Source organism: Gymnoscopelus braueri (genome assembly GCF_963280865.1).
Source record: "Gymnoscopelus braueri genome assembly, chromosome: 5".
Classification (NCBI taxonomy): Eukaryota; Metazoa; Chordata; class Actinopteri; order Myctophiformes; family Myctophidae; genus Gymnoscopelus; species Gymnoscopelus braueri.
Genome location: NC_137606.1, coordinates 1239786 through 1260296, shown reverse-complemented (window position 1 = coordinate 1260296; position 20511 = coordinate 1239786). Strand labels below are relative to the sequence as shown.

General features: G+C 42.6%; 1 protein-coding gene across 5 annotated transcripts in view; it reads left to right on the top strand.

Moving 5' to 3' along the window:
• Positions 1 to 18265, top strand: part of LOC308085744 (coiled-coil domain-containing protein 9-like) — a 39258-nt gene extending 20993 nt beyond the window's left edge. For 3 of the 5 annotated variants that reach the window (XM_080429050.1, XM_080429049.1, XM_080429052.1), the window contains 7 exons: positions 3121 to 3241; positions 5481 to 5646; positions 7622 to 7860; positions 8230 to 8507; positions 10306 to 10509; positions 10851 to 11078; positions 15323 to 18265. In XM_080429050.1, coding sequence (XP_080285176.1) covers positions 3121 to 3241; positions 5481 to 5646; positions 7622 to 7860; positions 8230 to 8507; positions 10306 to 10509; positions 10851 to 11078; positions 15323 to 15327 — 1241 coding nt within the window. In that variant the 3' untranslated portion in view covers positions 15328 to 18265. Of the gene's footprint in view, positions 1 to 3120; positions 3242 to 5480; positions 5647 to 7621; positions 7861 to 8229; positions 8508 to 9991; positions 10510 to 10850; positions 11079 to 15322 lie in introns of those variants that run through there. The other 2 variants (XM_080429051.1, XM_080429053.1) reach the window with 2 other exon arrangements.
• Positions 18266 to 20511: the final 2246 nt, after the last annotated feature.

Sequence of the window (20511 nt, the reverse complement as noted above, 5' to 3'; positions counted from 1 at the left end):
CAGAGGCCTTTACCATGTAGGTTCCCAGTGCACCAAAAGCTTGAACGGCACCCAAAATGTGCCTATAGCAGCCCTGGATCAAACAACACTGACGGTTTGTACTTGGTGTGTGTTTAACCAGCTCCGGATACCAAATGGGTGGGGTTGGTCACTTGAGGACGAGTATTAGAAAGTTCTGATGACAACAGCACCGCTTTTACTATACTCTAGTCTGTGGAAATGAGCACTTACCCACCACTAATTATATTGATCATGGTGAAACCCCATCCATCTGGCACTCCCAACTCCATTAAAACAAGCAAGCAATCATTTGCAAATGCCATTTGATTTGACCCAGGTGTGTCTAGGATCACAGGCTGATCACCTGCCACACATCATAGCCTTCACTCGCTTTGGCTGCGCATGCACACGCGCGTGCGTGTGTGTTTGTGCGTTTGTGCGAGCGTGCTGTTTTCACAGACTCCAATTTGCAGAATGATTGAATGTCCTCACAGCTTTACAGGCTGCTCTGTGCTTTCTCTTTCTCCTCCCACTTCTCTGCTTTGCTCAGCCTTTCCTCACTTCTGTCTCTCCTCTCTTGATCTTTCCCTTCATTTCTGCCTTCCTCTCCCTGTCTCATTATTGTCCTCTCCCCTTTCCCCTTGCTGTGGTTTCCGTTCTCTCTCTCCCCCTCTTTCTATGTCCCTTCCTCCTTCCCTCTTTACCTCACTCCTTCTGTCCCATAATCCTCTCATCCCCCTTTACTTCTGTCTTTTTCTGTGATCCTTCTCTCTGGTTCTCCACCTGCCTCTCCTCCTCTCCTCCTCCCTATTCTCACTCTATTCATCTCTCGGGGGGGGGAATGGGTGAGAAAGGGCTTCTGTCTTTCTCACCCATTCCATTATCTCTCCCTCCTCCCTCTGTCTGCCCCCTGAGTCCTTCTTCATATGAGATCATCCTATGAGTCATCCCATGTGTTTAGCTGGCAGACGGTTTTGTCTTAACGCTGGAGGTCAGATGGGACAAGGGGCAAGGTCAGCGTCAGACATATAGACACCTGGGATTGGCTCTGAAGGCCACTTCATTCTGCCGTTACATAACGCGCTGACAGCGACTTTGAGCCGCTGGCTTTATTGTGATCGCTGGAGGAGGGCAGTGGTGCAGAGAGATGGACAGGAACAGATGAGGTTTATTGGGGGGGGGGGGGAGTGGTGAAGGCCTGTGATGTGCAGAATACGGTAAACTACCTGTGTTGGGTAGCATTTGAAGAAACTAAAATGCTAACAAGCCCTTGTCCAAGATGGTCCTCTTTTCATTATTCTTTTAAGATGTTGATACTTGATATTATTCATAAGGACTTCATACAGTAGCTCAAGCATCAGTAATGAACAACTTTCTATCCATCAGACAGTTAATAATTTTCTATTGTAAGCATTTAGCTAGCGGATGCTCTTATCCAGAGCGACTTACAAAATGCAAGATTGGATTAAGTGGCACGAACCCTAGTCAACAAACAGGGTAAATGGTCAAGTGAAATGAGTGCAAATAAAACATTTATGTACTACAAAGTAATTAGGTAAACATCAATCCTAGAATGTGTCTAAACCAGTGTTTCCCAACCTTTTTGGTGCCAAGGCACACCTGGCATTGCCAAAAGATCCCAGGGCACACCTAGATATACGGTGTGCCCACACACATATATATGTGTGTGTGTGTGTGTGTGTGTGTATGTATATATATAAACCTTGAACATTACAAAATGTCTTTGGCCTACAAATATAAACTTTGGTCAGTGCAATGAATGGAGTGAGTCTGATTTCACCTTCCCAGAGTAAAACTTATTTGGTGCTAAACCCAATATACTTCTAATATCTGATAATAATATCTAATACTCTGATCCTGTTAGCATTATTGCGCACGCATGCGCAGTTGCCCACTACAGACGAATACCAAAACACTCGCCCCGTGGCAAATCCGGCGGTATTCACCTGGTATTCCTAAACGTCACCTCAACGTCAACTATGCCTAAACCTAACCTTATTCCTAAACGTAACCTCAGTAAAACTAATACTATGCCTAACCCTAAACTTATTTCTAACCTTATCCTCAGTAAAACAAATACTGGAATACAAGAACCGCTGGTCCGCAGAAAGAAATGGGGGCGAGCGTGTATTGGGGCGAGTCTTTTCACAGACAACGGCACCGCGGCTTGCGAGTTGCGAGAGATCCTCTCCGAGTCTCCGTGGAGTAATTAAACACCACAAACAACACGGTTGTATCTTGACACAAACACACTGGAGCGATTTAGAAGCACTTTATAAGAAAACTAACACTTATGTTGATTTAACGTTAGTACATAACGTGTTTTATGTTGGACATGCGTTCATGGCAGATTATGATATGGGCATTTGACAGCCCCTCTTCTTCCTGGTACGGTGGACTGGCGCAGAATATTTTAACAAGTTTCATGCCATCATGGTACAGTCTGGCTGTGGCTTTCTTTTTACACCGCGGAGCTGTGTACCTGCTAGGTACATATTTGCATTCCATGGGTGATGGTCGCTGACTTGCTTCACTGAATGGACTCGGGCGTGGCTGTGTGTCCATGAAATGGACGATGCCCGTATCTATTGACGGACGATAGCCGCTATTGTTCGCGGGGGGGTTGGGTAAGGGTTCACACCTTCACACGGCCACACGACACGGCACACCTAGCATTCCGACGCGGTACAGAAAAGGTCCGCCTGCCGCGGTTGGGAAACGCTGGTCTAAACTACATGCTGTCTAAATAACATACTTAGTTTACTTGTGAGTGCTAGAGTGTGAGGTAGAGCCTACTGCCAGAAAACACAGAGTGAATCTGCATTCCTGACTGAGGGGGAAGGTTATTTCACAGCTTGGGAGCCAGAAGGGAGAAGTCAGGACACCTGGACCATTGACCAGGGTGTCGTAGGGATGGGAGGAACAGATGTCTTATTACTGATAATCTGTGTGGAAAGGAGTGTAGGGGTGGATCGTGTCCTGGAGCTAAGGGGGTGCCATGTCCTTGATTGTCTTGCCGTCAGTTTCTATTCATTTCCATTCCTACATTTTCTTATGTTCAATTACACCTTTTTTTTATTTTATTTTTCATTTTTCCAGACGACAGTAAGCGACCTCCCAAGGCGCCAACGTTTGCCGAGTTCGTGTCCCAGGGCAGGGGCGCGGGGAGTCGAGGAGACCGGGGCCGTGGGAAGGGCCGGGGACAGAAGCAGAGCTATAGGTGATTGAGATGAATTAATTTTCATACAGCCAGGTTTGCATTGTACCATGGCTAATGTATCTATAGCAGGATTTTGTGTTAATTAAAACTACTATATACCTGTATATATATATATATTTTTTACTGTGCATCATTAATCATAATTATCACCCAAGTCACATTTATGATATGTGTTAAAGTCTAAAACGACAGCCTTGTCATTATTTTAGTGTGTGTGTGTGTGTGTGTGTGTGTGTGTGTGTGTGTGTGTGTGTGTGTGTGTGTGTGTGTGTGTGTGTGTGTGTGTGTGCGCGTGTGCGTGTGCGTGCGCTCGCGCGTTTGTGCGAGCCGTCTGGGAGAAATGCGGGGCCCTGTGCGAAGTCGCGCGTGCGCCAGGGTTTCCGCTAGGCATTTTTTGGGCCGGCTACCATGGCCGGCAGGATTATATTTTACCGGCCAAAGAATACATTTACCGGCCATATATTATAATTAACGTCACATGCGCGTTTGCACTGCATACATGCACCCAACTGATCATTACACCTTGTTACTTTAGAGCTGCGCTTCTTTCCACTTTATCACAGATGCAATCTGTTCCTGTTTTTATAGATAACTAAATTATATGATCTACTATATCATGCAGAGATGTCACTTGCCAAAAATGAAATGAATAAAGTGGGCATGAGTGAACTGCTGCGCAACGATTACCGCCCACTCGCCCCAAAACACAGTCGCCCCGGGGAAAATCCGTCTGTATTCGCCTGGTATTCCTAAACATATCAGTAAACTATACCTAAACCTAACCTTATTCCTAATCTTATCCTCAGTAAAACAAATACAAGAGTACAAAAACCAACCGCTGGTCCGCCTGAAAAATGGGGGCGAGGGTGTTTTGGGGCGAGCTGCGGCAGAGCCTTTCCATGCGCGACACCGTCGCCCAACTTTCACCACTATCCATTGCAGACAGACAGTCACTGTGCTTGCATAATATCCACGACCCACACGTGTTTGGGTCCCTTTATCGACAATTGGGTCCGGTTTGGTTCAGATTCTATCACCTCGGAAAATCCCGGTTCTGTTTATCAACACACGCGAGCGAACCACGCTGGCTGATGAGGAGGAGACACAGCTGTGTGTCTATCAGCTGTTTCAGCTGTATCAGCTGTCAAAAATAGCACACATACAAGCTCACAACGCGGCGCGTTGCAACGTGCTGTGAGCTTGTAGCTCTGATATTTTCAATGTGCGACACCATCGTACAACGAATAGGCGAATCTACTACTGCAGTGCGCAGCAGCAGCAGCAGAGCAGGCTGTCGGGAATTAAACCACAGTCAGATCATGATAAAAACTTTAAATGATTATGATTTTAATGGTTGTTTGTAGCCAACTACTTTATCCAAATAATAATATTAATAATAGGCTTAAATGATAAAATAGCCTAATAACACGACACCATTTTCCCAACCGGCCACGGTGGCCGGTGGTGTTTATAATTACCGGCCAATTAAAACTTTTACCGGTCAATGGCCGGTAAATACCGGCTAACGGAATCTCCGCAGTTTGGGGTGGATATTTCCGAGTTTTTGGTGGTTATTTGCGGTTATTTCTTTTTATAACTCTTAACTCATTCACTGCCACAATTATTGCTGGCCGCGTTTGCCCACTGCCAGAGATTTTTCATTTAAAAAAAAAAGTACTCAGGAGCCGAGATACAGAATTTTTAAGTTTTAAGTTAACAAGGAAGTGGATGGGAGTGTAGATCTTTAAACAATCATATCTCCTTGGTCTTTGGGTCAAATTTGAAAAAAAAACTAAAAAAAAAAAAAAAAAAAAAAAAATATTTTTTTTCAAAAAAAAAAAATTACGTTTTTTACGTCAGTGGCAGGATTGGTAAACGGGACAAATTACGTTTTTTACGTCAGTGGCAGGATTGGTAAACGGGACAAATTACGTTTTTTACGTCAGTGGCAGTGAATGAGTTAATAAATGTGATTCTGTTCACGAAAAAAAAAAAAAAAATGCGGGGCCCTGTGCGGCCGCACCGCTCGCACTACCCTTCCTGTGTGTGTGTGTGTGTGTGTGTGTGTGTGTGTGTGTGTGTGTGTGTGTGTGTGTGTGTGTGTGTGTCCAAAAGGCAATGACCCAGTGAAATTCCAGGCAATTTTTTTTGACAGCAGTTCAGGCTCACCAAGATTTCTGAAAGTCTGTATTGTTATTATTATTTTGGGAAACAGGCTAAACAATGCCATTCTTTTCAGCATGCACGACAACCGCTGGGAAGCAGAGAAGCAGGACGAGGAGAAAGAGATGGAGGATAAGGTGAAGACAGAAGAGAAGACAAAGACGGAGGAGAAGACAAAGACGGAGAAGCCAAAGAAGAAGGAGAAGGAAGGGGAGAAGGCCAAAGCTCCCCCACCACAGAAGGTATTCGGATTGAATCCCAGAAATAATGATCACACTACTGCCAAATTCCAATACCCAAGTCTTTGCTCACTCCACACTCGGTCCTCCAGCTGAACCCGGAAATAGTTTGTGTCCCAAATGGTCATTTGCTTTTGGAGGAGCCGAGACCGGGAGGAGAGTGAGCTCTCCAAGCCGCTTGCAGTGGCTTCCACAGAGTTGTACCACCAGTGTACACACTCAAGCCTGTTCTCGTTTTGACTGTCTTATCTGTTTTGTTATTGGATGGACCGTCTCCTCGGGCCGTGAGATGGAAAGCATGACTACGCTGTCTGGGAGAAAAAGCAGCGCTGTGTAGGGCTGTCACCATAACAAATTTAAGTTGGCGATCAATTGTCACTCAAATAATTGCGATTAGCGATTTAATTGTGTGTTTGGCGTTGAACATTGGAACATAAGAAGCCTTTTAGGCAAAAATTGCACAGGGCAGATATGACTAAAACAAAGAAATTATTGACATTTAATCATTTTTATACATGTAAAAAAGCAGAAATAGCTGATCTACAAGCTTATAGCAGAAATAGATCTGCTATTTCTGCTTTTTTTGATATTTGAAAATGTGTGAAAATCTTTCAACATGGGAACGATTATGACGATTATGCAAAAACAATTGCGATTATCTCAAATAATTGAGATTATCTCAAATAATTGAGATTAGACGATTATGTAATAATTGTGACAGGCCTAGTGCTGTGTCACAGACGTCAAAGGGATGTTTTAGAACTTTGATCTGCACGCTCATATCCTAAAATGTAAACATAAGATGCCTGCATGCGTGTGTTGAACGGTCTGAGAGTAAAAGTGTCCAACTTGAATGAACTGCAGAGATACTGAAGTGCATGTATATATAATAAAACACGAATAACAGTGATCAAAGCTACTGTACTGAAGCAACAAATTACATAATGGGTTGATCTTTATTTATACAATCACGCTGTTTGTTGAGCATGGTGTGAGCTAGAACGCGTGTCAAACATCTGATAAGAAATACATCTAACACATTCACTGCCAGACTTATTTCTAGCTGCGTGCATCCACTGCCAGCGTTATTTAGATTTTTCTAACCTTTTCAAGTAGTCACAGAATATTTATCTCCAGTATGATCGATCCCCTGATGGTTGCTAATCACGGAGAGTTTCACTGTGCTTCCGTGAAAGAAAGAAGAAATGTCATTGCGACCTCCCGTTTGCTTGTTATACGCCGTTGAAAATAGCATGTCTCGCCAAAAATACATAGTAAAACACAGGAGCCGAGATGCAGAATATTTCCCAAATACTTAAACCAGGAAGTGAGTGGAGCAGTATATCTTGGGATCACGTTATCTCCGGGTTCTGCGTGGAAGAAAAAAAATGGGAAAAAATGAAGAATGACGGAGATCTACGTCAATGGCAGGGAATGTGCTAATATACAACATGACATCCAGGTGGAGCGAGCGAGTAGGCAGGAATATGAGGAATGGACTGTGTCTGTCAGTCCAACCTGCTTGATTCCTCCGGACTCGCGTCTAATCCTCTCGTCCTCGCTCGGAGGCGGAACTAAGGCGCGAGCGGAGTGAGCGATTGTGGAAGTATTGGAATTTGGCTTTTGAAAGCTCACTCACTTGAACACATGAAGACATTTAGTTTTTCCTCCCAATTGGAATGTTACCTTTGACCTTGACCCTGGTCGTCCTCTATTCATCGAGTTACAGTAGACAATACATCTTATATACAGTATTTGTAACCCAGTATGGCCTAAATGTCTCCCTCAGGTTTCAAGTCAATTTTAAAATGAATGAAAAAAACACAAATACAATTTTGGTCCCAAGTGCACACAATACATACACTACACAATCTTAATTTCTTGCAGTCTGACTTAACCTTTTTCTCTCGGTAACAATCGGGGACCAAACATTTTATATGCTCCAGTCTTTCAATCATATGTTCTGTCCCATCCGCAGGCAGAGGAAAAGTACGCGGATGGAGACGACGAGGACGAGGAGTGGGAGGACGCCAGTGATGGAGAAGATGACGACGGAAAAGAGGGCTCCTCCGACGGAGGAGAACGCACCGACGACTCCGGAGCAGACGAAAAGAAAGACACGGGAAAGGAGAAAGCGGTCTCTAGTGAGGACACCTCGCCGGCCTCCCCTCCGTCGAACCTCTCGGCCAGCAGCCCGAAGGAGAAGCGCCCTCCCAGGTAGGGCTGTCACCATTACAAATTTAAGTTGAAGATTAATTGTCACTCAGATAATTGCGATTAACGATTTAATTGTGTGTTTGGCGTGGAACATTGTCATAAAAATGGTATTTCCGTTTGCCTTTTAGGCTTCGTAATAAAAAAATTCAGCAGGGCAGATATGAAAATAATAAGAGATTATTGTCATTTTTAATAATTTTATACATGTAAAAATAGCTGATCTACAAGCTTGCAACGTGTCACAAAGTGACGCGTTGTAAGCTTGCGGATCTACTATTTCTGCAATTTTTTTATATTTGAAAATGTGCATTTTTCAACATGGAAACGATTATGACGATTATCTAATAATTGTGACGGGCCTACTCCCAGGCCCAAGGTCCACATCCCCTCTCCGTCGGCCGCGCACGAGTCCCCAGAAGGCGCGGTGGCCAAGCCCCTCAGCCCCTTCTCCCCGCTGGACGGCCACCAGCCTGTGACGGACTGGGCCGAGGAGATGGAGATGCAGTCCCCGCGGAGCAGCATGGGCGGCGAGAGCCCGCCGAAGCCCCCTAGCTCCGCGGACAGCACCCCCCAGGCCAAGAGTCAGGAAGAGGCAGAGAGCCCCGCCCCCAGGAAGCCTACTGAGTCTGAGACGGAAGCAGACACGGGTATGTGACAGCAGTGGTGGAACCGGCACTCAAATGTTTTCTTCAGTAAAAGTATCAATACTGCAATATAGAAATGCTGTTACAAAGTAAAAGTCCGGAGTTCAAAATGTACTTTAGTAAAAGTACAAAAGTATTGGCATCAAAATGTACTTAAAGTACCAAAAGTAAAAGTACTCACTATGCAGAATGTCCCATTTCGAAAATAGCAGATCTACAAGCTCACAATGCGTCGCATCGCGATGCATTGTGAGCTTGTAGATCGTCTATTTTCAAATGGCCGAAATGTATATAGGACTGGTTAATGTATGTTTTGTAATAATAATCAAAATCTACAAAGTAACTAGTAACTAAAGATTTCAAATAATTGTAGTGGAGTAAAAGTACAAAATTTGTCTCTGAGATGTAGTGGAGTAAAAGTATTGGAAATTGGAAATACTCAAGTAAAGTACAAATACCTCAAAACTGTAGTACAGTACTTGAGTAAATGTACTTTACACCACTGTGACAGTGATTGACTCTAATACAGGCTCACGTGAAACAAGACACATGGATGTTTGCGTGTGAGTGTGTTGATGTAAGGGAAACAAATGTAAAAAGCTTGATAATGGGGTTTATAGTACATGACACACTAGCCCCTAGAAGACCTATATTGTTGGCTGCAGTTAACGGTTTGGCTGGACATGGATCGCAGGTATAGTTTGAAACCCTGCCCTGACCTTTACTTTATGCATTTGTAACATAGAAAGTGTACACTTTCAGAGTTACATTGACACACCGTGCAGTAACCCATTTCAGTGAATTTATTCATGCAAAAAGGGATATTTCACTTTCAAACATGTTTGGGGTCATTTTAATGTCTACTCTGACTTTTGTGTGCACACTAAACCATTTTTAAGTTGCTTGATTCAGTATTTAATATTGATTTGATCAGACATGTTCCCTTCCTTGATAAACGCATTGCAATTTCAAACTCTATTTTAACCATTTTAACCTGGTTCTGGTGACTGATATTGTCCTTATGCGTGAGGGGGCTGTGTTTTTTCATTTATTTTTTGGGGGAAATGAAAAAATAAAAATGTAAAAAGTAATTGAAAACACGGCCCGCTCACGTATTAGAAGGACAATATCAGTAACCAGAACCAAGGATGTGTGTTTTCAATAAATCTAACATGGTTCAAATGGAGTTTGAAGTTACAATTGGTTCATATAGGAAGGGGGCGTGTCTGATAAAATGAATATCAAATATCTAAATACCGAAACAAGCAACTTAAAAACTGTCTGGGGGTTGTACACAAAAGCCCAAGCAGACGTTAAAATTACGCCAAACATGTTTGAAAGTGAAATATCCCTTTAACATTGTGCCATGCCAATTGTCTCTCTTTTTCTCTTCAATTGTCTGTTCTTTAACTTAATCTCTGAATAATTTACCTTTCTTTTGCATCTCACTGTTCTCCGTTTACTGCGATCCTTATAACCACAAATAGAAAGTGGGCTGTAAAAGGGAAATACTGTATGAAATTCTGTTCTGTTGTCTCGTCCCTTCTCTTCTCTATTCTTTCCTCTTCTCTTCTCCTGTTCACCGTGCTCTCTTTTCCTTCCTCTCACTCACCAATTATGTCTTACTCACTACCAACTCCCATGATTTCTCCCTCCCCCCTTCTGTCATTCCCCTCCTCTCCCTCCTTTGCCTGCCACACTCACTCACTCGTTTAATCAAATCCCTCACTCCGCCGTACCTCTCCTCTCCCGCCTTGTCGTCCTCCTCCCTTGTTCCCCTCTGCAATCATCGCCTCTCCAGCAGCGGAGCCCCCCGCTGATCCAGCTCAGTCTGAAGCCCAGCCGAGTGTGACGGTATCAGAACCAGAACCATACTCTGCCCCCACTGAACCCCCTCGTCCTCCTACTCCCGCCACTCCGGTTTCTGATTCCACCCCCTCTGAGGTCCCAGAAACGGTGGTTACCACCACCGCAGAAGGCGACGCACCTTCTGCTCTTCCGCAGGGTAAGACAATTATACATCATAAAATTCTAAATCGGCACAGTTTAGCAATTTAAGTCCCATCATGCTTTGCTATTGAAAACACAAATATTGCTGCTTACCAGTGTACATGCCCAACATTTACAAAATTAGATGTTAGACACTTTTCTCAGCTATTTAGGTAATTAATAGTATAGACTCAGAGTATTAATGGTATTTTAAATCATCATAGATGATCCAATGAAAAATATTGTAACTTTCTCTTATGTAATTCTTCAAATCTGTTCCCCTCTCCTTCCCTCTCTGTCCCCATTTCCAAATCTGTCCCCCCCCCCCCCCTCCCCCCACACACACACACCCTCCAGACACCACTTCCCCTTCTCCTCCAGCAGCTACCTCCTCCTCCACTCCAGTAGTCTTGGAAGCCGAGCAGAGCACCTCCTCTGCTGAATCTGCAGAAGGGAACCCAACCATCGACCCAACCGTCACCTCCACCACCACCACCACCACCACCACTGAGTCCTCTGCCCCCGTGGGGCCTGATACCGGTCCGGCAGCAGAAACATCAGAGAGCTCGGAGCAGACATCCTCAGGTGCGGTCCATATCAGCGACTTTGCAACGGTGACTTACCGTAAAAAGTCCCTGACTCCTTCCATCCCTCTACACCTGACCTAACTGACCTTTCACACCTGTTTCCCCTTTTTTTTCTCATTGTGGTGGTTTCAGCCTTTTCTTTTTTTTTTTTTTTTTACTGCTTCTTTTTTTTTTTGCTGCTTCTGTGTGTTGTGCTGAATAAATGTGAATTTACAACATTGGTCATGGCATGTCGTGGCAAAACTGCAAGCATACTCATATTTGTACATGTGCATCGAATCGTAGCACAGCTTTCACTTGTGAGATTCCTCCTTGCTGCCTCCTCCCTAAAAATGAACTGAAAGCACTACTAATTCTTCCGCTTGCCTTAACCTCACTGGTGATGCCATGCCCCTTCCTCCTCCAGAACTACCTGTTTTGACTTCCTTGCGATGTGAGCACTTAGCTTCTGTTTCTGTCCGTGTCTTGTCTTTGATGGGTTAAATGCATGTGACAGTACATGGCCTGCTCCCTGCTTCACCAAACCTGTTGATGGGACCACTGGGATAGGGCTGCATGGATATGGCTTCTGTGGAAAGCCCAATTGCTTTTAGCGAGATATTGTGATTAGAGTTCTCAACGGGCCAGAAAATTAAGGCTCGGCCCTAACTGGGCCGGCCCAAGGCTCGGCTTTAATAACACGGGCTAGGAAGGTCGGAGGGCGACAAACTAGATACCTGAGTAAAGTTCACTTTGAGCTGCATCCAACACATCCACTGCCATTTCCGTCGGCCTTACTGTGCCCGAAAACGTCGGGTCGGGTTCGGGCAGAATTTGAAACTCTAATTGTGATCATGATCATTGATCAGGATTTAAAAGCAAATTTGCAAGATGAGTTGCATCTTATATTAATATAGTTTTTGGCATATCTAAATGGAAGACATTTAAATCATGTATTAGCATGGCTATTCATTGTGAAAACTCAAATCACAATATCTGAATTTATACAATTGTGCAGTCCTACTCCGTCCCACCTTCTTTGTATTTCACTGATGTCTTGGACGTTGATGCACATTTAAGGACCAATATGTGAATGATTTTTTCTTTGATTCTGTGTTCTGCAGAGAGTTGGATGATACCTCAGTGCCTCTACTTAAATATCATGATACTGAACCGTAACACGATACTAAACCTTTTAACATGTCGGCAGTGCCAAAGCCTTTGAATTATCTTAAAGCTATCAAAAGTATAGAACTTATTGTCAAGTAATGTCGTGCTGGAAGCATCCATATAGTATATGAAAGAAGATGCATCCATTACCACAACAACACCAGATAATTTCCCAGTATATTTTCTTGGTGTGGTATCACAATGCTACCTGAGACGGTGTAGCATTGTAGGGTAAGACTGTGGTACCATGACAACTCCTGTTGATGTGCTTCCTCACTCGTCTTCTGACTGGCTGACTCACGACTTACCAATCACAAAACTGCCCTCTCCTTGGATGTTTTGCACTCCATCACTCATGACTGAAACTAGTCAAATTATAGGAAAATGGCGTTGCTGTTGGGCAGAAACCTTGTATGTCCAACCCGTTACTTTTAACACATTGAGTGCCAGGGTCTTTTTAAAACAGGGTACAGTCGGTGCCTGGATTTTTAACCATTTTTGAACCTTTTTCAAGTAGTCACAAAATATTTTCAGTGATCACCGTCCTCAAGGTGATCCCCTCATTACACACATAGAGGTCTCGTACAATCGGGGGGATTTTTTTTTAAACATTAGGTAATCCGTTCCATAGTTGCAGCCAGTTGAAAATAGTCGAAAATAGTCAAAAATACATATTTTAGAAAAAAAGTACACAGGAGCCGAGATACAGGCTTTTGAAGTCATAAGTTAACCAGGAAGTGGATTGGAGTCTAAATCTTCGAAAAATGATATCTCCTGGTGCTGAGAAGAAATTTTTTTTTAAAAAAAATCTTTTTTTAATTTATTTTCCCAAAAACGGTCATAACCGTTTTTGGCACACAACGCATGGCTTCTCAAAAACGGTCCGGACCGTTTTTGGCACTCAATGTGTTAAGGAAATTGATTTTTTTCCAATGCATCCAGTGTAGTTATTATTTAGTCACAGGCTCTTGATACTTTTAATTGGTTAAAACGTAGGCACTTTGAACCTGCGTTCCTATTTTGTGAAAATCATAGGCAAATGTATTCATACATTTTTTCACGAAAACTGCTATTTTCACTATTATTGTGCAACACGGTCAAACAGTGAAGTATAAAATAAGGCATTCATTTATGAAAAAATTCAAAGATGAAATATGGAGATACAAGGTTTCTGCCCGACAGTGGTGATATGCTTATTTCTATTGCCTTTACCTTTTTTTATTTTCTTTTTTTCCCCTTTCAACTTCAATGTCTCATTTTGACCAGTTGATTGTCTCCCCACACACACTCAGCTTCATAGACCTTTGATTGCACAAATTGCTTGTTGAGGATGTTGTGATATTTTCATTGTATTCATTGTTACTACAATCACCATAACCAGTAGACTTACTGTAGCGACCACATGGACTGTGTGTATGCACTGCACTCCATGTTTTATAGCTTCCAGAGCACAACATACTTTACTGTGTAGGTCTCTATAGCACACTCACTTTAGCTTGGCTTTATGTTTTCCCTCCACACCTGAATAAGTAGTGTAGATTGTGTTTCTGCTACTGATTGTCCTAATGGTTAAGTTTTAATGTAACCAATTAAAGGGATATTTCACTTTAATTGGTCATTTTGGGAGCATCCCATTTTTAAGTTGCTTGATTCAGTATTTAGATATTTGATATTCATTTTATCAGACACACCCCCTTATATAAGGAGTATAAGGAGGGCAGTGTGAGTCACCAGAACTAAGGACGGGTGTTTTCGATGAATCTATCATGGTTAAAATTGCGTTTGAAGTTACAATGGGTTTGTATAGGAAGGGGGCGTGTCTGATAAAATGAATATCAAATATCTAAATACTGAATCAAGCAACTTAAAAACTGTCTGGGAGACTGACAAAAGCCTGAGTAGACGACCAAATGACCCAATTTCTTTTTTTAAAGTGAAATATCCCTTTAAGCCTATTAGAAAGCTTATTATTGGACAAAATTCTCACTTTCATAGCATTTGTCCTCCGATGGTTTGGGCCTGGCTCACAACATGCTGCAGAAGTAAGATGAGATCAAATTACAGAGAGAGAGCATATTATGACAAGTGTGTGGTTGTGTGTACAGCTCATCAGGGTGTAGACCAGGAAATGAGCCGAATTACAGGCACAATTAAGTATTTAAAAGCTTTTTCAGAGGAAATTAGCTGCGGCCTGGTTGGCCAGATGATGGTGCAGATAGAATAGAGACTGTTTGAAGTGCTGAAGTCCTGATCGAATTAACTCTTCTGATGCTTTATGAGGCTCCGATGGAGCATGGTGTCTGACCATGGGTGGAGAGGAGGACGTGAATCATGTCTTTCAACAGCTCAAACACCCCAAAAACTGGATTCTGTGTAAAAGACACGTCGGTCAATATTTGAAGAGTTCCTTTTCCAAAATACTGTGTATTCTAGGTCAACAAGGTTTTTAAGTTCTTACCTTTTTTGTAACATCAGAGTGAGAAAGTCAGTCGGTGAACTTAAAAAGAATCCAAGGCACTCTGTTCAGTTAAGTTAAAAAGCCTTTATTTATCCATGGCTTAGTTGCTAGGCAAAGAGAAAAGGGGGAAACGCCACTGGCCTGCATCAGGGTCCACTGACCCTTCAAGCCATGGATAAATAAAGTTTATTTTTTTAACTTGACGAAGTGCCTTAGATCCTTTTTAAGTTCATCAACTTACTTTCTCACTCTGATGTTACACAAAAGGAAGGACCTTAAAAACCTTGTTGACCTATAATTGAACCCTCTCCAAAGAGCACTCTAATCACGGACCCGCGCAGCGCTCCCTCAAGCTCTTAATTGATTACTGTGCATTCTTATTGGAGAGAGGTTATTAACAGGATATCATCATTTGCGGTGCCTAATATAGAGAAGGCTCAATCAGGCTGTCCCATCTGCCACACATGCTGACAACATTAGCATTCGAAATACTGTAAGGGGGTTTTGCGAGAATACCTCTCACACAAAACAAAAGGAGACATAATGAAACACACAGAGCACACAATGGCCAGTGTGTGACCCCATCACCACCACCACCACTACCACCTCCCTATTATTTATTTTTTTGTCAACAGGCTGAATGCTGCAGGGAAGCACATTGAATCACACTGCTAAAGTGTCCATAGTGGATGGAGTGATGGAAGGGTGAATTGAGACGGAGAAGGAGAAAATGATGAGGCGGTTGAAGGCAACCACAGCTAAACGTTACTGGAGTGACCATCAGAGATAAAGAAGAAAAACACACAATCATGATCGGGACATATTGAACCGACTACTTTTCTAGCTTTCTCCTACACTCAGGTGGTCGGTGGCTTTGCTCACTGCCGGGCCACAACCGTGTTCTGTCCCATTCCGTCTAGCGCTGGGTGTCGGAGAAAAGATAAACGTTGGAATTTGTGGGGTTTTAAGGGGCATCAAAAACCTTTACAGTGTTGGATTCTTACAATGAGATGTCTGGATTTCCTACTCAGCCATAGTCCCTTCTATAAAAATCAAGTCATTTAGAAAATCACTTGAGAAAATGATTTGCTTTCTTGCACTGTGAAATAGCCTTTTGAGCGAGAAAGGTACCCAAGAAAACAGAAACCCAAAAGCTATCGAACTATCAAAATTAAAGTATCTTAAGAAAAATGTATAAAATATTCCAGGAATGCCTGTCTGTTATCAGTGTTTAGTGCAGCAGGTGGACATCTTCCGATTATGACATTGCACTCAATCTAAATTTGATCAATTTAAGAGACCCATTTCACCATTACTGTGACAATGTCAATTTGTGTTCTTTGGTTTCATGTTTATGGCTTTTGATTGCTTTTTTGTAGGAGAATACGACAAGAAACGACTGTTTTTTTTAATTAATCGAACGCCACCGTTTGATTCATTTTCATGAAACTGTCAAATAGACAGTGAGGGAAACAGATTGGGAGAGAAAGTAGCCTGATCCCATTAAAACTGGTGAAGACATTGTAACACATCTTTTGTCAAATGTCAAAATGATCATTCTCTTGCCTGAATGTAAACATTAGTTTTAACTGCTGTAAGCAGTGTTATGGTATACTTTATTTTAAAACTATATTTTAATGGCAAGATGTACAGGCTTTCTGTCTGTGTCGCAGAATAATTAAACAGATTCTCTTCTGACGTTCATAACCTGTCAGAAACAGATGAAAGTAATTTTACCAAGAGCTACATTATATCTGATCAGAATACCAATCATGTACTGCAGCAATTCAAATTGTAGGAACGCTGTTCTCTCATTCAGTATTTCGATAATTGCAAAATAATGTATGGGCTGATCCTGAGACTGTGTAAAGACTATAATTTATGCTCCGTCGCATGGTGAGGCCGCCGTGCGACAAAGAATGAATCAGGCTTAATGATTTTGTGGTTATGATGCTTTCTGTTAAGAGGCCACTTGTTCAGAAGAATTGATCATGTCCATCTGTCAAGATTTATCTTCCCTTTAATATTGGATATGCAACTAGTAGTCTCTCAAAGGAATAAGTTATTAACAAAACGTGGAAGAGTTTCATTCCATAGTGAGATAGCAACCATTTGAAAAAAAGCCAAAATGTTGCTAGCCATTTCGCTTTTAGACCTAAAGACCTTTTCGAAATAGTATGAGGATGAAGTCATGATAATCTCTACTTTGAAAATCTAGATCAATGTATTTGTGCAGCGCTTTCTTGACCAAGTTACAAAGTGCAAACGAGTAAAGTAACAAAAAACATCTCAAATGGATTAGTCTCGCTTAGCCACATGATCAAACATTTCCACCCACTGATATGACTGGTGATATCTAAATTCCACAAATGGGCTAAAACTTAGTGGAAACAATTCATAAAAAAAAAAAAATAACCTCATCACAGAACCAATGCGAAGTCTTGAGGCCGCTCCTTCATATGGGATGGTATCAGGATTGGTTTTCAACGCAGTGGGCATAGGTTTGTTACTGCTGGTTTTCTCTGGCGTCCATGCCCATTCATTGTATTTAGATTTCCCTAGACAAATCGATAGGCAGAGATCTCTGATTGTCTGGCTATGCAAGACTGCAAAGGAATTGGTAGCATTTTGGAATGAAACACTTGTTCCTCATACCTCAACAGGCCAAAACCTTAATTTGAGTCTAAAGCATTTTCTAAATGCTTGGTCTTAGATTGTTTGGTCTGCTGCCTTACAAAGCCATGGTGCAGTTCATGTTGTACATGCTGCCGAAAATTATCTTTAGTGTTTTACAGATGGGAACAATATAGTATGTTGTCTTTTTAGTTATATTAATCATGGCCTGTGACCTTTAACTACTTAGTAAAACGGACCTGAGTACTTGGTGCGCTGTTTTTCCGATCTACACCAAATCTCCAAAAATAGCAGATTGCGACGCGTTGTGAGCTTGCAGATCTGCTATTTTTGGCTTATGTTCCCCAGAGAATATGGATGCTGGGGTTCGAGTGGTTAAAACACTCAAAAGTAGTTCCTGTCTGTTTCACCTTTGTGGGGCGCTATGGATATACTTAATTGGATGCTTTAATATTTTGTGTTCTCTATCAAATGAATTTGAGGAAATGCAATATGTATATTTTTTAAATGTAACTGAACATTCCACAGTTTTTAAGTTTATGGTCTGACTATGAAAAGTCATTTCTGTATATTTGTCGGCCATTGTTTGCATATTTTGCTTTCTTCGTTGGCTTGATGACTTTGTGATTGTATACAGACAGTAGACAGTCCAATGTACAACCGTATGTCTTCCCATTTGATAAGTGAAATTGTGCTGAGAAATATCAAGGTTTGCCTTTTAAGTGGAGTCTTTTGTAATGAGGACTAGCATGATCCAAAATTGTAGCTTTTTACCTGATCAAATACATTCACTACTTCAATGTCTGCTTTTTATTCACATGTCAAAGAGGTAGCCCCCATATTTGTACAGCTCATGAATTGCGAAATGTATAGCATGTTTTTGTTTTGTTCTCAGTTTTTCTTTTCTTTCTCTTACACAATAAATATGTTCCTCATGGTCTCTTGCCTGGCTTGTGTGTTTGTTTGTGAAAGAGTATGTCTTACTTGTCTTACTTATATTTCTCAGTCTGCTCATGTAGCTGTTTCCAGAGCACAGTTGCAGGACTGTAATACCTTTCTACACCATGCGCAAATTGAATGTCCACAACATAATGCCTGTCTAGAGCGGTCCTGGCTTTTAATTATGTCTTGTGCATGAATTCCACCTTGGGCGATGCAGGATAGCAATAGGCTTGCTTTGATTTTTTTTTCTCTCTTCACAGCTTTATTTCAGCTTATAAGATACTATGCATTGGGGGTTAGAGAGCCAGCCTTGTGAGCTTTTAGGTCGCTTTTTGTCTCCGCCAGGCAGAAGGCATGGCCGAGACTATGTTTTGCACCCTGTCCATCCGTCCGTGTGTGTATCCGTGTGTCCTTCCGTCTGTGAGCAGCTAATCTCCAGCACTGTTGGCCTGATCACAGCGAAACTGTGCACATACACTCCCTAGATGCCAGAGCAGAACCTCTGCCCCGAATGTTCAGATCAGCCTGTTATAGCGCCACCAGGAGGCAGATTTTTGCTAAAAAAAATTTTATATTACTCCTACAGATCTTGTCCAAACATTGTCCAACAAATCGGTACACATTATCTCTATAGTCACTAAACCAAACGGGTCGTTCCGATTTTTCATATTCCCTCCTGATTGGCTAAGATGGGCTACTAAAGTTTGCAGGAGTGCTCCGTTTTGAACTAAATGCCTCAAAACATGAACGCAGCATGCACATTCTGTAAAGTTTTGCACGCACATTCCCACTAGGCCGAGGAAGAAATGCCACTTTATTATTTTTTTAATCTGCCTCATGGTGGCGCTATAACAGGCCGATTCGTGCTTTTACCTATAACTGCACCAATCTGCGTAAAACTTTGTAAGCGCACTCCTTAGAGGCCAAGGGAAAACCTTAGCCCTGCAATTTTCACATCTGCCTTTTATAGCGCCACCAGGAGGCCGACTTATGTAAAACACATTTTTACTCCTTCAGATTTTATCCAAACATCAAGGAAATCAATACACATGATCTCTATAGTCATGTGATCAAGACGGATCTGTTTGGTTTTTTAATATTCCATCCTGATTAGCTAAGATTGACATCTAAAGTTTGCAGGAGTGGCCCGTTTTAAACAAAATGCCTCAAATCATGAACGCACGTGTCCGAATTGCGGTGAAACTTTGCACGCACATTCGCACTAAGTTGAACAAATGCCATCCTTTTGACATTGCCCTACTATAGCGCCACCAGGAGGCAGATTTTTGTAAAAAAAAAAAATGTATATTACTCCCACATATTTTGTCCAAACACCACGCAAATCAGTACACATTATCTCTATAATCATGTGACCATGATGGAACTGTCAGATTCTTCATATTTCATCAACATTGCTGGCCCACAATAACCTATCTGACCTGGCGGAGACCTTTGCTCCAAGGAGCACTTTTTCTAGTGGTTAAAACGTTATATCTGGATAAATCAGTCATCAGTGGCTCCAAGGTTTTTTTTTTGGTGGGGGCGGGGGGACTGGCCCACCTCAAGGACAAAACGGAGGGAATGTAATTTACTGTGAGGCTGATTTAAATAAGCATCTTGTGTGGGACGTTCCTCCAAAACTAGAACCCAATCGTTGCGTGATGCCGTACTTTGTAACCCCTCCCCATCATCTAAATAGCAGAAAAAAAGCCTTGCCTACAATTGCCAGATGCGCACCCAGGACCTGGCTGGGCTGCAGGCATAGAGGGAGGTACACAGTATCCCCCCGTCCCGTGCATAGAGGTGAAGCAGTGAGCGGTGACACAGGCTTGTCAACAGCGCTGCACATCTTATCTGGACTCTGGGACAGCGAGATCACATCTGGCGAGCTCTCAAATGAGCTGACAACACTTCTACGCTATTAGGATCGTTCGCGGGTAACATTTTGCCACTCACTATTTAAGTGTTAAGGATGAAAGCGGCGAGCAAAGTCACCGTGAGCACCACCACAGCCTCCTCGGGGAAGCAGAACGGAGGGGACATGAAGCGGAGGCCGAGCTACCCCGGCGAGCAGCGGGTGAAGCATGCCAACATGTCCAGCAAGATCTGGGTGAAGGTGGCGATGGCGATCGCCTATTTCTTCTGCGTGTCCGTGGCGGCGTTCATCCTGGTGATCTATTATGTCTTCTTCTGGACGCCGGACGGTACGTTCCCAGGCAACAATGTGACCAGCAACAGCAGCGCCGAG